Raw genomic sequence first — 14,587 nt, 5'->3', positions numbered from 1 at the left:
CTTTTCCAGAATAATTTTTCTAATAGGTGATTAGCACGGCATTGATTAGAATAGCTTGAAATGTTTCTTTGCACCTTTTGATCTGACCGTACTTCACTGTTCCCTTACTTATACCCTTTCCTTTTCTACTCCGTGATACCTTTTTTGATCCCCCGAAAATAATCTGATTATAGTACTTAACAACCTTTTAAGCAAGTTCAGGATCATTGCACAATACTTGACAAATGTCTTTTTAATGTGTCCCTCCAGTTTCTTAACAGCTAACTTGTATTAAGACTGTGTACTTAATCTTCACAGCCCAAGGGATTAAACACTACTTTTATTTATTTTACCGATAAGGAAACTAAACCTAAGAAAGATCCCTAAAGTTACCAAGCTAGTGAGTGGTAGAATTAGAATGAGGACTTATTGAAGACTCTAGTTATCCTCTGTCTAACAAAACTCACCTACTTATTTCACTTAATACTTTTTTTTTTTTTTTTTTTTTTTTTAGAGAGAGAGAGATTTTTGCTATAGAGCATGTGTGCTTACTGGAGGCAGAGAGACAGAAAGTGACAAATCACCCCCAGCAGGGATTGTCACGCTCTAGTCGGTTTTCCTCCAGTCTCCTCTTGGAATTTTGGGCGCACGCGTGCATACACCCCCACACTTGCATACATGGACTGGTGTGAGTTTCAAGCCACAGGTCTGGGACTTGAACTACCAGCACCTTAACCACCACACTAACTGCTAGTCCCAATCATTTAACTTTCTGAATGAACTTCAGATTCCGTTTATCCTGCCACTGTCAGAGAAGTCATTTATTCATACAGTAGAGAACCTATTGCATAAACATAGTAAAGCCATCTGTGTGGTAGGAAGGAGAGAAGAAAGATCCCCTGATTTTCCCCAGGTTTCTCTCGGGGGCTGTCTGAAAACAGAACTTAAAGTATGCATCCTCAACAGGCTAGAGCTGCAAAACCAATAGAAATTTAGAGGATAGTTAGGTATCAGCTGAAATTCACAGCAACCCCTGGGAGTGTTTGTTAGTATAAACAATAAGATGTGGAAAGAGAACCGACCTAGTTCTCTAATATCTGCCCCAAGAGTTGAATGAGGTGCCTGGTTGGAATACTCCACAGCGTCTGTTGTTTGAGATACCTTTCTTAAATCTTACTTGAGCAAGAGGTAGTCACATCATTTCAAAGGCTGGGGGCAGAGTGATTGATGTTCTCTTGTCTTCTGACTTGGAAGAGGAGGAAGTTAGGCCAAGGCAGAGTAGAAGAGGGGCATAGAGTAGCTCACACACTCTCCCAGTCTTTCTGTATGTTTTACTGGAGAGAGGGACTCGGTATATTTTCCCCCGAAGGTAAGTGCTGTCCTCCTGCCACTAGTGCTGTCACTCAATTATTCTTTACTGCAAGTTGATGTAACTAAATGCAGTTTTCTTATAAATCCTGGGTAGGTCAGTTCATGGAATTAGAGTAATATCTGAGGGACCAAAGGAAGAACAACACGGAGCAGGGTCTATTTCTCTGTAGGACACATTTGGATGGACTTGCCTAGTGGGGATTCGAGGTAGCAGTTCTCGATGTTGTCATGTGGCCCTGGGAGGTCAGGGGAGGAGGCACCAGAGTTGGCCTTTAGACCCGTTGCAGTTCTTTTGTTCAATGCGGTGTCAGACCCCCACAGTAGATCTGATTATAAACCAGATTTCTAGAGAGCAAGCCAAGGCTAGCCCCATGGCCTAGTGGTTGAGGAAGCTGGATCTCACATCACTGATAGCTGTTAAAATTTCAGCCTCTGTGGCTTGAAAAGCACACTGGGCACTTATGCGTGCTTGCCCCAAACCCCAGCAGGATGGAGAAATGGAGAAGGGGTTGCAGTGTGACCGTGACCCATTGGGAGGTGCTTTCTTCCTCTCCCTCTTTCTCTTTTTCTCTGTTTCTTTCTTTCTCTGGCAGGGTTACACACCCTATGCCAATAAAAATAAAAGTAATATATTTTTTAAAAAGAACAAGCTATTTAGGGGGGATTGCATTATTCAGATTTTTTTTTTTTTTTTTTTTAATAAAGAAGGGTGTATTTTCTCTTTAAAATTTATTTATTTAAGCTACCGAGTCCGGGACTTGAACCGCGGTCAACTACATGGGAGTCCAGTGACAGCCATTATGCCAACTCTGGTCCCCCCCAGGTAACCTTTACTAAGCAGTGTGTGCCTGCACTGGTGTGAGGTGCTTCTGTATATTTCTTTTAAAAGACTTGATACTCTTAACTGATAATGTGGTTGATGGGGAAACCTGTTTCAGAAGATTCTTAAGAAAAATGTAGTGATAATAGCTAGCATAATTCCTAACACAGAGTAGGAGTAAATGAATACTAGTGAGAACAATGTTTTAGAAGAAACTAGAGAGATTGGGCCAGCAGGTGGTGTGGTGGCTAAGGTGCTTGATTCCCCCCTGACAACCACGGTTTGAGTCCTGGACTTGACATCTGGCTTTCTCACTTTCTCTCTCTCTCTCTCTCTCTCTCTCCCCCTTTGGTGAGCACATGTGCCTTATAGTAAATTTTAAAAAACTAATAATAATAAATGAAATAAAAAATTATTTAGAAAAAAAGAAACTAGAGAGATCAAATAAAAATTTATTATTAGAGTGAGGTAGGATTCATTTACTCATTCAAACATTTCCTATTGTATGATAAGGCATTACACTGGGTCTTGGGAATATAGAGGGAAATAGGTTCTTTCCTCAAAAGAGAGTTTCCTTTAAAAAAAAGTCATTACAACTTGTTGACTTCTAAAGAAATTACTCTGGGGCCAGCCAGTGGCATGATAGTTTAAGGCAGCTGGATCCCATATGACTGTATGGTTTGAGTCCTGGACCCGGTGGCTTAAAAAAACATGCCGTGCACATGTGCCTGAAATCCCAAGAGGAGAATGGAGGAAAAGGAATTGTAGAGTGGCCACCCTCGGGGGGGAAGGGGGGGTGCTTTCTTGTCTCCCTTCTTTCTCTTTCTGTCTCTCTGGCGAGTACATGCACCATCTAGCAAATTATAAGGAAAAAAACAAATTGCTCTGGAAAGAACTTGAAACCTGTGACTGGTGGTTAAGTCTAACACTCCTTCTACTTCTACTTCTGCTTTGCCTCTCTTTCAGAAGAGCTGATAGCCAAACAGATGATGTTAAGGAAAGAGATAGTAGTGAAGCCAATGGAACGTCTCACAGCTAGCATTACAAAACTCGCATTGGCACTTAAGTGCAACGAGTATTGGCCAGAGATATATTGGGTCGCTGGAAAGTCATGACACATTTTTGCATAGAAAAACAGAAAAATGCATCACGACTTTTGCAGCAACCCAGTACTTAGCTTTTGACTCACATTGAAACCAGTTCTACTCAAGTAAGTGAGAATAGTCCTTAGATGCATTTTGGCACTATATATCAAGAACTTAGAAAGCATTCATACTCCTTAGTCTAGATTTTTAAATGGATAACAAGAGAAAAGTCCTTAATACAGAGAAACCTTATAGACAGAAGTCATCAAAGCACTACTTGAATGTTGAAAAGTTTGAAGCAGTTGTAGCACATATATAAAAATTATAGCCAGTTGGAATATTATGTAATCATTAAACGGATTATGACGATGAGTCCATGAGGAAGTATTTGATACGAGTAAGAGTATGCGAAGGAGTGCAGCTCTAGGTGAGAGGAATCTCATGGAGACGGAGACGAGAAACCAGAGGAGGCTCCCAACCGTGACTGGATGTCCCTTAGTAATGTAGGAGGTGAAGTAAAAGAGTCGTTCCCCAGCTTGGAGACAAAACACCAGCAAAAGTCCTACAAAGATGGGACCAGGGGACCAGCAGTTAGCGTGATGGCTATGTCGCTGGACTCCCATGTAGTTGACTGCGGTTCGCGTCCCGGACCCGGTAGCTGAAAACTCACGCCAGGCACGTGTGCATGTGTGCCCAAGATCCCGAGAGGAGAATGGAGGAGAAGGGATTGCGGAGTGGCTATCCCCCCTGGGGGGTGATTTCTCACTTTCCATCTCTCTGTCTCTGTCTGTCTGTCTGTCTGGCAAGCACACGCACCCTATTACAAAAACCTCCTAAAAAAAAAAAATGATGGGACCAGCAGTTGGGGTAATGGCTATGTCGCTGGACTCCCATGTAGTCGATCGTGGTTCGAGTCCTGGACCCAGTGGCTTAAACTCATGCCAGGTGTGTGTGCGTGCGTGCCCAGGATCCTGAAAAGAGAATGGAGGACAAGGGATTGTGGTGTGACCATCCCCCCTGGGGGGCGATTTCTCGCTTTCTCTCTCGCGCTCTCTTTCTGGCGAGCACACGTGTCCTGTAACAAAAAGAAAAAAAAAATACTCAAAAAAAAAAAAAAAACAGAAAAAGAGTCCTACAAAGATCAAAAGACACAGATAACCAGAGTCTTCTCAGTGTGCTTATAGTTTAGAAAGGAGAAGCAAAGGCCATCAACTAGCTCCTCTGTAATCTTGGGGAGAAAAAAATGGAAAGTGGTTGAATCAAGGCCCTAAACTGTTTTCTTGGTGCACAGGGAACCGAAAAGAAATAAAATGAAATGTAAACCAATTGTATTAATATTGGTTGAGACCATAGTTCCCCTGCCCTCATTTCCTGTCTTTATCTAGTATTTAAGCTTTCTTTACCTATCTTATACTAGGTTTCAAAAGATGCAAAGAAACATAGAAAGAAACAGAAACCCTGAAAGAAAACCCAGGTAACCAACCCTGTTTGGATTTGGAGTGCAACTGTCTTCAGACAGCGAGTGCCACCGAGTTCAGCATACTGGTTTTTTTTTTTTTTTTTTTTTTTTTTTTTTGAGAGTTTTTTTTGCTATAGGGCACATGCGCTCGCCAGACAGAGAGAAACAGAAAGCGAGAAATCACCCTCCAGGGGGGATGGCCATGCCGCAATCCCTTCTCCTCCATTCTCTTCTTGGGATTTTGGGCACGCACGCACATGCGCCTGGCGTGAGTTTTAAGCCACCGGGTCCAGGACGCGAACCGCGGTCGACTACGTGGCAGTCCAACGACATAGCCATTACGCTAACTGCTGGTCCCAGCATACTGGCTTTTGACCAGCTACTGGCTTTTTGACTGATCACTAGAAGCAGTCTTACCGCTCACATTGAGATCAGGCAGCCCAGTCTTACATGATGCATTTAGTACAGTGGCATATTTCAGAGCCTGCTCCGTTTTTTTTTTTTTAGATTAGATTTAATTTCACAGAAAATTGAAGACAATACAGAAAGCAGCTGTATACATTTAGTGTTCCCTATGTCCTAACTTTGATAGCATGGTAACATTAGTTGTAACATTTCTCATAACTAAGGAAGGAATACTGATGCATCATTACAAACTAACGTTAGTTGTACATTTGTCCTATTGTTACAAACTAACAGTTTTACATTTGTATAACCAATGAATGAATGTTGATACATCATTAAAAACTAAAGTTCATACAAGGATTTCCTTAGTTTTTTTTTTTTTACTTAAGAACTAAAAATCTGAATCTTTTATTTAGGCTTACCATAGTTTACTACTTTTTCTGCCCCAAAATCCCACTTAGGATACCACATTATATTTTGTAGTCACGTGATAGGATCTTCTGGCTAGGACAGTATTTTGGACTTTCCTTGCTTTTGATGACCCTGAGGGTTTGCAGGCGTAATGGTCAGGTATTTTGTAGGAGTTCTTTAGAAGGTTCTTCCATTGAGATTGTCCTAATATCTTTTCTCCTGTTTGAGTTAGAGTTAGAGGCTTTGGGAGGAAGGCCACAAGGTAGAGCTCATTCACTGCACTGTGTCAAGGGTTCACACAGTCAGCCTTGATCAGTTGTTGGTGATGGCTTGACCCCCGAGCTGAGGTAGTGTGCCAGGTCTCCCCACTGTCAAGCCACCCCCTGCCCCACCCCCACTGTATTCTTTGGAAAGAAGTCATTGCGCGGAGTCCTCCTGGGAGAGTAAGAAGTTATGTTCCACCTCCTTGAAGGTCATCTATCGACACAGATCATTGGGAATTTTTCTGTGCAGGACATTTGTCTATTTTCTCTCTTATTTATTCAATTATGTATTTATATCATGTTTATTTTATACTTTGGGTTATCATCCATTACTACATAATTTATTTCTTTGCTCAAATTGTTCTATCTTTAGCCACTGTCATCTCTTTCAGTTGACTCCTGGGTTCCATTGACACACTCCCATGATTGTGGATTTTTTGTTTTGCTTTTTGAGTTCTTTACTTCCTGATACTACAAGATCCTCCAGGCCTGTCTTCTAGTTTCCTGCTCTAATCCTAGGAACAGCCAGTTCTCCAGGGAGCTCTGCTTCCTTTTATGAAAGAATGATATTAGAAACCAAGATGGGGGACCAGCATTTAGCGTAATGGCTATGTCGCTTGACTCCCATGTAGTCAACTGCGGTTCGCGTCCCGGACCGGGTGGCTTAAAACTCACGCTGGGCTTGTGTGCATGTGTGCCCAAGATCCCAAGAGGAGAATGGAGGAGAAGGGATTGCAGCGTGGCCATCCCCTCTGGGGGGTGATTTCTCGCTTTCTATCTCTCTGTCTCTGTCTGTCCGGCGAGCGCACGCGCCCTATAGCGAAAACCTTTCCAAAAAAAAAAAAGAAACCAAGATGGGGGGGCAGCAAATGCCATAATGGTTATGTTGCTGGACTCCCACAGAGTTGACCATGGTTCAAGTCTCAGACTTGACAGCTTGAAACTCATGCTGGGCACATGTGCATGCATGCCCAAAATCCTGTGAGGAGAATGGAGAAGAAGGAATTATGGCCTGGCCATCCCCCTTAGGGGTGATTTCTTTCTTTCTGTCTCTTTCTCTCTCTCTCTCTCTTTGGTGAGTGTACATGCCCTATAGTAAAAATCTCTCTCTTTATAAAAAAAAAAAAAATGCGAGAAGGGTCCAACAGGTAGTGTGCTGGTTAGGGCTCTGGACTCCCACATGACCAACCATGGTCTGAGTCCTGACCTGGCAGCTTGCTTTCTCACTTTCTCTCTTTTCCTGGTGAGTGTACTTGCCCTGAAGCAAATTAATAATAATAAATAAAATTAATCATTCGTTGACAGAAAAAAAAAAAAAGAAGTTTATTACTGGAGGGTTGTGTGTATTTCTTCTCAGCTGACAGGATATATATATCCTGTATGTAATTACCCATATCTATGTTATCTGTATTAAGCTAAACCTAAGTTAATATACATGCTCCCATTTTAATCCACTACCATTCCACATGGATCATTCTAGCCTTCTCCCCTTGGTTACCTCCTACTTAAACAGAAAAAAAAAGTCTGGCTCCCACCGTCCACCATCTGTTTATGTGTTAATAAACAAATAGTGGCATACATACACAGATACAGCAGTTCTCAAATTAATATGTACTCCCATGGTAAACAGCTTTACCAACTCTAGGACAGTGCTGTGTTGCAGTTCATTTTGTCTTTGGTCTTACAGACTCCATTCACTCCCAGAGTTGCTGGGGTCAGCACCTTTCCCTCCCCAGCACCTTCAGCAAGGTGGTTTCAGACTCATGTAATACACAAATATGAAAAAGTTTATATATTTTTAAAATTTTATGTTTTCCAGAGGGCATGTGTGGTTGCCCAGAGAGAAAAAGTGAGAAAGCACCACCTGTGTGAGATGATCACACTGCGATCTCTCTATTTCTCCCTCCTCTGGGGATTTGGGCATGTACACATACACTCTCAATGTGTTTTTCAAGCCACCAGGTCTGAGACTCAAACCACATGGTCAGCCATGTAGGATCCAGCTGTCTTAACCACCGTACCACTGGATGACTCCATATATTTTTAATGCAATTCAGATTTCTTCATCACAGTGTGTGTTCTATCCAAGGATCTTCTGACCTTCTAAATGATTTTTTTTTAATTTACATACATTAAGATTCACTCTGTTCTATAAAATTCCGTAGTTTTTTCTCAGTCCATAGTGTCACATACTCATCTGTCTCAGACCTTTTGCTTTTGTTTTCCATCTGCCTTGAATATTCTTTTCACATATTTCCCTATGACTGGCTCTGTCTGCATTGAAATCTTTTCTCAAGTGCCTCCTCGGGTAAGCCTTCCTTGAGCATCAGTCCAGAAGGATCTCCTAGAACCTGTTTATCTTCTGTGTGTGTGCATGCGTGCGTGCATGTGTGAGCTTTGTCTTGGTTAGCCTTCCTCTGATATGCAGGTGTAATGAGAGCAGGACTGTATCCATTCCTAGGTATCTGGAATACTGGGCAGTGACTACGTGTTGATAATTAAGTGAGTGATCCTGCCCTAGGTGTGTCCAGCATTAGTTATTCCTAGTAGCAATTGAAAGCAGGTTTGTTCAGTTGAGCTTGCAGCTTATTCTTACACAAGGGTTTTGCTTATAAATTAGGTTAAGTATTTTGGTATATTGCAGATCCAAGAGTTTTTATGAGCATTAGAGCTCTTAATGGAGCTTGTTGATTTCCACATTGAAATTTTTACAGTATTTTAAACTCTAAGATAAATTTTATTAGCAAATGTATGTACTACTGTGTGATTTTAAAACAAAACAAAACAAAACAAAACAAAAAACAGTTGCACACTTGAAGAATGAAAATTTCAGGGCCAGCAGATGGCATGGTGGTTAAGGTGCTGGGCTCCCACATGGTAAGCTATGATTTGAGTCCCAGACCTGGTGGTTTGAAAATGACACCAGGTGTGTATGCATGTGTGCCCAAAATCCTGACAGGAGAATGGAGGAGAAGGGATTGTGGTGTGGCCATCCTCCCTGGGGTGTGGGTATCTGTGATTTTCTACTTTCTCACCCCTCACACTCTCCGCAAGTGCATGCACCCTATAGCAAAAACCTTTAAAAACAAACAAAAAAGAATGAAACTTTCGTTTTGAGTTTTATTTTGTTTTTAAAGTTCTGGGAAGGATATCTAGTCCAAATTAAACCCTCATGTTGCACTTAAAGGAAGCTAAATTCGGATTTGAAACATCCCTTTTCGTGGTCACAGGGTACAGAATCAAGGCAAGACCGGTCTATGCTGTCACATTATTATCAGGTTGAGATCGAACTCTTTGCCATGATGCCTGATAGTTAAGAGGAGTTTTTTTAGGATAGAAAATTTTATCTTACTCACCTCTGTTTTTCTTGGACGTAGTCAGTGGTATATAGAATAGGCACGCAGTAGACATTTGTTAGAATGAAGAAATGGATGGATTTGACCTTTGTATTGGACCTTGAAGGAAGACTAGAGTTTAGCTCTGAAAATTCTGGCTATGTGCTATATACACAGACTGTTAGATTTACTAAATACTGGACACCAGGAGGGACATAGACAATGACCTAGAAAGCAAGACGTCACCTCCTGGGGGGATGGCCACGCTGCAGTCCATTCTTCTCCATTCTCCTCTCGGGATCTTGGGCACGCACGCACACGCGCCCGGCGTGAGTTTAAGCCACCAGGTCCGGGACTCGAACTGCGGTCGACGACATGGGAGTCCAGCAGTGTAGCCATTAAGCCAACTGCTGGTTTCAGTCCCACTATTTTTTAAAATTGTATTTATTTTTTCTTAATTTGCCAAGGACAATGTGCTTGCCAAAGACAGACAGAGGAGGAGGTATCATCTTCCCACACACAGTGGGGCCTGGTCATGCTGCAATCCCTTCTCCTCCATTTCTTTATCCTTTTGGGATTCTGGGCATATCCTCTTGAGGGCATGGCACATTTTTTAAACCGTTGGGACTAAAATTTGAACAGCATGGTTGGTCACGTGGGATCTGGCTTCCTTAACCAGGGCCACAGGGCTGGCCCTTAGACTCTTTTATTTTGGAATTATTTATTTAATTTTGTTTATTATTACCACCATCTTTTCATTTGGCCAGAGATTTGTGGTAGGGGCGGGGTGTTGGGGGGAGGCGAGAAAGCAAGTCTCTAGGTCTAGGACTCCAACTACTGTCAGCCATGTGGGAGTCCAGTGCCTTAACCACCATGTCACCTGCCAGCCCCCATAGACTTCTTAATAAAAAGTTTTACATAGTTCATGCTGTAAGCTAGGTTATATACCAATCTTAATGTATGTAAATTTAAAAAAAAATCATTTAGAAGGTCAGAAGATCCTTGGATAGAACACACACTGTGATGAAGAAATCTGAATTGCATTAAAAATATTTGGGGTCATCCAGTGGTACGGTGATTAAGACAGCTGGATCCTACATGGCTGACCATGTGGTTCGAGTCTCGGACCTGGTGGCTTGAAAAACACATTGAGAGTGTATGTGTACATGCCCAAATCCCCAAGACATGCCATTTTACAGGTAAATAATTAAACTGCATTACAATATTATGAACAGAATAATTTAACATTAAATAATATTTTGCTAAACTTGGAGGTTGAAGAAATCTTTAATTTTTTAGCTTGAATTTGAAAGGAGAATGTTGATTTTAATTAGCAGTCTTCTAATGAGAGCATTGAAGATTTACATAGGTACCATTTGGTTTTCCCCAAGTAACTTTTTGTTTTTATTCTTTCAGGATCTGACTGGCATAGAATCTATGGATCAATGTCGCCATACTTTGGAACAGCATAACTGGAACATAGAGGTATAAAAGGTTATTTGTTTTCCTCTGATTTGATAAAGAGTCAAAAAAAAAATATTTTTCCAGTGCGAGCCACGAGGCCTAGTGGGTAAGGAACTGAAGCCCACGTGGCCAGCTGCAGCTTGCATCCTATTTCTGGTGGCTTGAAAAACATGCTGGGCTTGCGGGACCAGCAGTTGGCGTAATGGCTATGTCACTGGACTCCCACGTAGTCGACCGCGGTCCGAGTCCCGGACCCCGTGGCTTAAACTCACACCGGGCTTGTGTGTGGGTGTGCCCAAGATCCTGAGAGGAGAATGGAGGAGAAGGGATTGGGGTGGCCATCCCCCTGGGGGAAGATTTCTCACTTTCTGTCTGTCTCGCTCTGTCTTTATGGCAACCACACGCACCCTGTAGCAAAAACCTCAAAAACCTCAAAAAAAAAAAAAAAAAACCCAAAAAACGAAAAACATGCTGGGCTTGAGTACATCCATGCTTCAGATGTGAAGCAGAACAGAAAAATGGAGAAGGGATTGCAGTGTAACCACACCCTCTCCTCTCATTCTGTCTCTGGCAAATGCACACACCCTCTGGGCAAATGGGGGAGAAAATAGTTTTGATTTTCTACTTCAGCTCAAGATTATTTAGGAAGGGGAACCAGCAGTTAGCGTAATGGGTATGTCACTGGACTCCCACGTAGTCGACCGCGGTTTACATCCCGGACCCGTTGACTTAAAACTCACGCCAGGCGCGTGTGTGTGCGTGCCCAAGATCCCGAGAGGAGAATGGAGAAGGGATTGTGGCGTGACCATCCCCCCTGGGGGGTGATTTCTCGCTTTCTGTCTCTATGTCTCTCTCTGTCTGTCTGGCGAGCGCACGCGCCCTATAGCAAAAAACCTCTCCAAAAAAAAAAAAAAAAAGGAACATATTTGGAATTCCTAGTAGTTTGAGTTTTGGGGTTTCTTTTTGTCTATCTTTTTATTTTTTAAATTTTCTGTAGGTATCCGTTAAGATCTCTTTGTCATTTGAAATATTCTATCAACATTGTAAAATATATTTTTAGTTAAATATTTCAAACTTAGAGAGAAATATAAAGAGAACAACTATGTACCTGATATCTGGTTTCTGAAAATCAAACATTTTGCAATACTTGTTTCAAAATTTTTTAAAACAAATATGGATAAAATGAAAACTTCCTATAAGTTGTTTACGTGTCATCCTCAGCTATTGACAATGTGGTGTTTATCAAGTTAATGTGTTCTTCGTGGAATACAGGTTTGGTATGCTTGTTATCATAGTGGCTTACATGTAGTTATATAAAGATTTCTTTGTTTCCCAGGAATGTTATCTTATTTTTTCTGATTACAAAAAACAATTCATGTCTGTAAAAAATTTAGATCTTGGGGACCAGTGGGTGGCATGGTGGTTAAAGCGCTGGACACTCCCACATTGTTGACTGCAGTTCGAGTCTCAGACCTGGTGGCTTGCTTTCTCACTTTCTCTCTCTCTCTCATCAAATTAAAATAAATGAATGCATAAAATTAAAATAATTCTTTTAAAAAATTTAGATTATAAAAGTTCATGAAGTTGAAAATGAGAGTTTTTGATAATAGTCTTGAGATAACCATATTTGATATTTTAAAAGTATATATGTCTTTCCAGACTTTATTGTATGTGTAAGTTCATTTACATAGCATGGCAGTTATATCTATATATCTTTCTAATGTTAGTAATGGACACATCAAAGCAAATGTGTACATTTTGTACACTCTGTGGAAAGTACATGATGCAAGTAAAATAATACTAACATTCTAATTCTACTCTGGGGACTACTTTCTAACTTTGATAAAATTTGACGCTATTGTATTTGGCACATGAAGACGTGGCTGTTACTACTTTCTTGCAGTAATACCCTCTGTTAACATCAGATTGTGTTTTTTGTGTTTTTTGCGTAGAATTTTCATTTGATCTATTAATATTACTGCCCCTGTTTTATTTATTTAACTTTGGTTCACAGTTATCTGGTATAATGTTAACCGTTTTTTGATATGAAATATAAATGTATTAAAAAGCTTGTAAAAATACCCATGCTCATATGTGTGCCTACACAGGCAGAGCATTCCAAAAGTAAAGAAGAAAAAGCCCACCACTTCAGGAATAGCTGGCAGTATATCTTGGTGGTATCCTTTTAAGCCTTTTCTGTTTATCATAGTCTATAATATATGGCTATATAAATTTATACATTATTTCCTTCTCATACAAATGGTTTATGCTATATATATAGTTTTTTTTTTTTTTAATTTAGTCTTTTTTTTTTTTTTTTTTGGAGAGGTTTTCGCTATAGGGCGCATGCACTCGCCAGACAGAGAGAGACATAGAGACAGAACGCGAGAAATCACCCCCAAGGGGGATGGTCACGCCGCAGTCCCTTCTCCATTCTCCTCTTGGAATCTTGGGCACGCATGCACACGCGCCCGGCGTGAGTTTTAAGCCACCGGGTCCGGGACGCGAACCGCAGTTGTCTACGTGGGAGTCCGGTGACACAGCCATTATGCTAACTGCTGGTTCCCTAATTTAGTCTGTTTTAATAACTAAAAAAAAAACCACATAAGTACATAAAAATCATTTTAGTTTTCAAAAAGTTCAAAGAACTTTCTAAAAGTTCTAAGATGAAATATGATAAAAATGCCACTCAAATCACTTTCCTATCACTATTTCTCTATCCTACTCCTCCATGAACTATATTAATAATTTGAGGGGCCAGCAGGTGGCATGGTAGTTAAGGGCGCTGGACTCCCACATGGCCAACCTGGAAGCTTGCATTCTCATTCCTCCCCCCTCACTCTGTCCCTCTGGATTTTGAACTTGAATCGTAGTCAGCCATGTGTGAGTCTAGCAACATAACCATTACGCCATCTGCCAGTCCCAGATTATCTTTTTGATATCGAATTTTAAGAGTTCTTTTTTCTTTCTTCAAGTTTATTTCTTCTATCAGAAAACACGACAGACCTAGGGGTCAGAGGAAAGGTATCCCTAGTAGTGCCTTCACACCACGGGCATGGCCTAGATTACGGGCACATGCATGTTACACAGTATGCCCAGGGAGGGCTTGGGATATGAGCCCGAGATCTTTCTCATGTAGGTTCAGTTGCATTGCCACTCTGCCACCCCATAACCCCTAAAAGCTCTGTATACATATTCCAGGCACCAGAGTCTCATCAGATATGTAATTTGTAAATATTTTCTTCCATTCTGTGAGTTGTCTTTACTCTCTTGATAGAGCCCTTGGATGCATGAAAGTTTTGCACTTCAATGAAATCCACTTGATCTACTTTTTTTCTCTTGCTTCCTGTGTTTTGGTATCATAACTAAGATACCATTGCCTCATTCAAGGTCATGAAGATTTATACCCCCGTTTTCTTCTATTTAAGAGATTTATAATTTCACCTTTTACCTCTAGGCCTTTTGTATATTTTGAGTTAATTTGTGTATATAGTGTGATTAAAGGCGTTCAAGGATTTTTTTTTGCATGTGGATATTCGGTTTCCCTTGCATGACTTGTTGAAAGGTTATTCTTTCCTAACAGAATGAAACTAGGAGACTACCTGGAATTAGCCCAACCACAAAGTTTAAAGCCATGTATCAAGTTTAGAGGGCACACGGGCCTCCCAAAGCTCACCCTCACTTCTTAAACCTCCCTCAAGTTTGATAGTTCAAAGGAAAATTCACCAAAAACTGTTAAAATTATAGTTACAGTGTATTACAGGGAACAGATACAAATTAAAATCAGTTAAAGGGGGACCACCGGTTGGCATAATGGCTATGTTGCTGGACTCCTAGGTAGTCGACCACGGTTCGAGTCCTGGACCTGATGGCTTAAACTCAGGCCAAGTGCATGTGCACGCGTACCCTATAGCAAAACCTCTCTCAAAAAACCAATCAGTTAAAGGGAAAGACACAGAGGGTCGTGTCTCGCAGGGTTCCATCTGTGGCGCTTG

The 14,587-nt window shown here is 41.2% G+C and overlaps 1 protein-coding gene across 1 annotated transcript in view; it reads left to right on the top strand.

The window, feature by feature from the left end:
- The window catches only part of FAF2 (Fas associated factor family member 2), a gene marked incomplete in the record, with an annotated part of 50,243 nt that overhangs the window by 13,647 nt on the left and 22,009 nt on the right, over positions 1-14,587 (top strand). Inside the window, 1 exon segment of the mRNA XM_027775934.1 lies at positions 10,545-10,613. Within this exon segment, the coding sequence (XP_027631735.1) occupies positions 10,566-10,613 (48 nt within the window).

The sequence above is a fragment of the Tupaia chinensis genome, unplaced genomic scaffold (genome assembly GCF_000334495.1).
Source record: "Tupaia chinensis unplaced genomic scaffold, TupChi_1.0 Scaffold000612_1, whole genome shotgun sequence".
Taxonomy (NCBI): domain Eukaryota; kingdom Metazoa; phylum Chordata; class Mammalia; order Scandentia; family Tupaiidae; genus Tupaia; species Tupaia belangeri.
The sequence above is the reverse complement of the archived record's forward strand: the minus strand, read 5'-3'. Positions and strand labels throughout refer to the sequence as shown.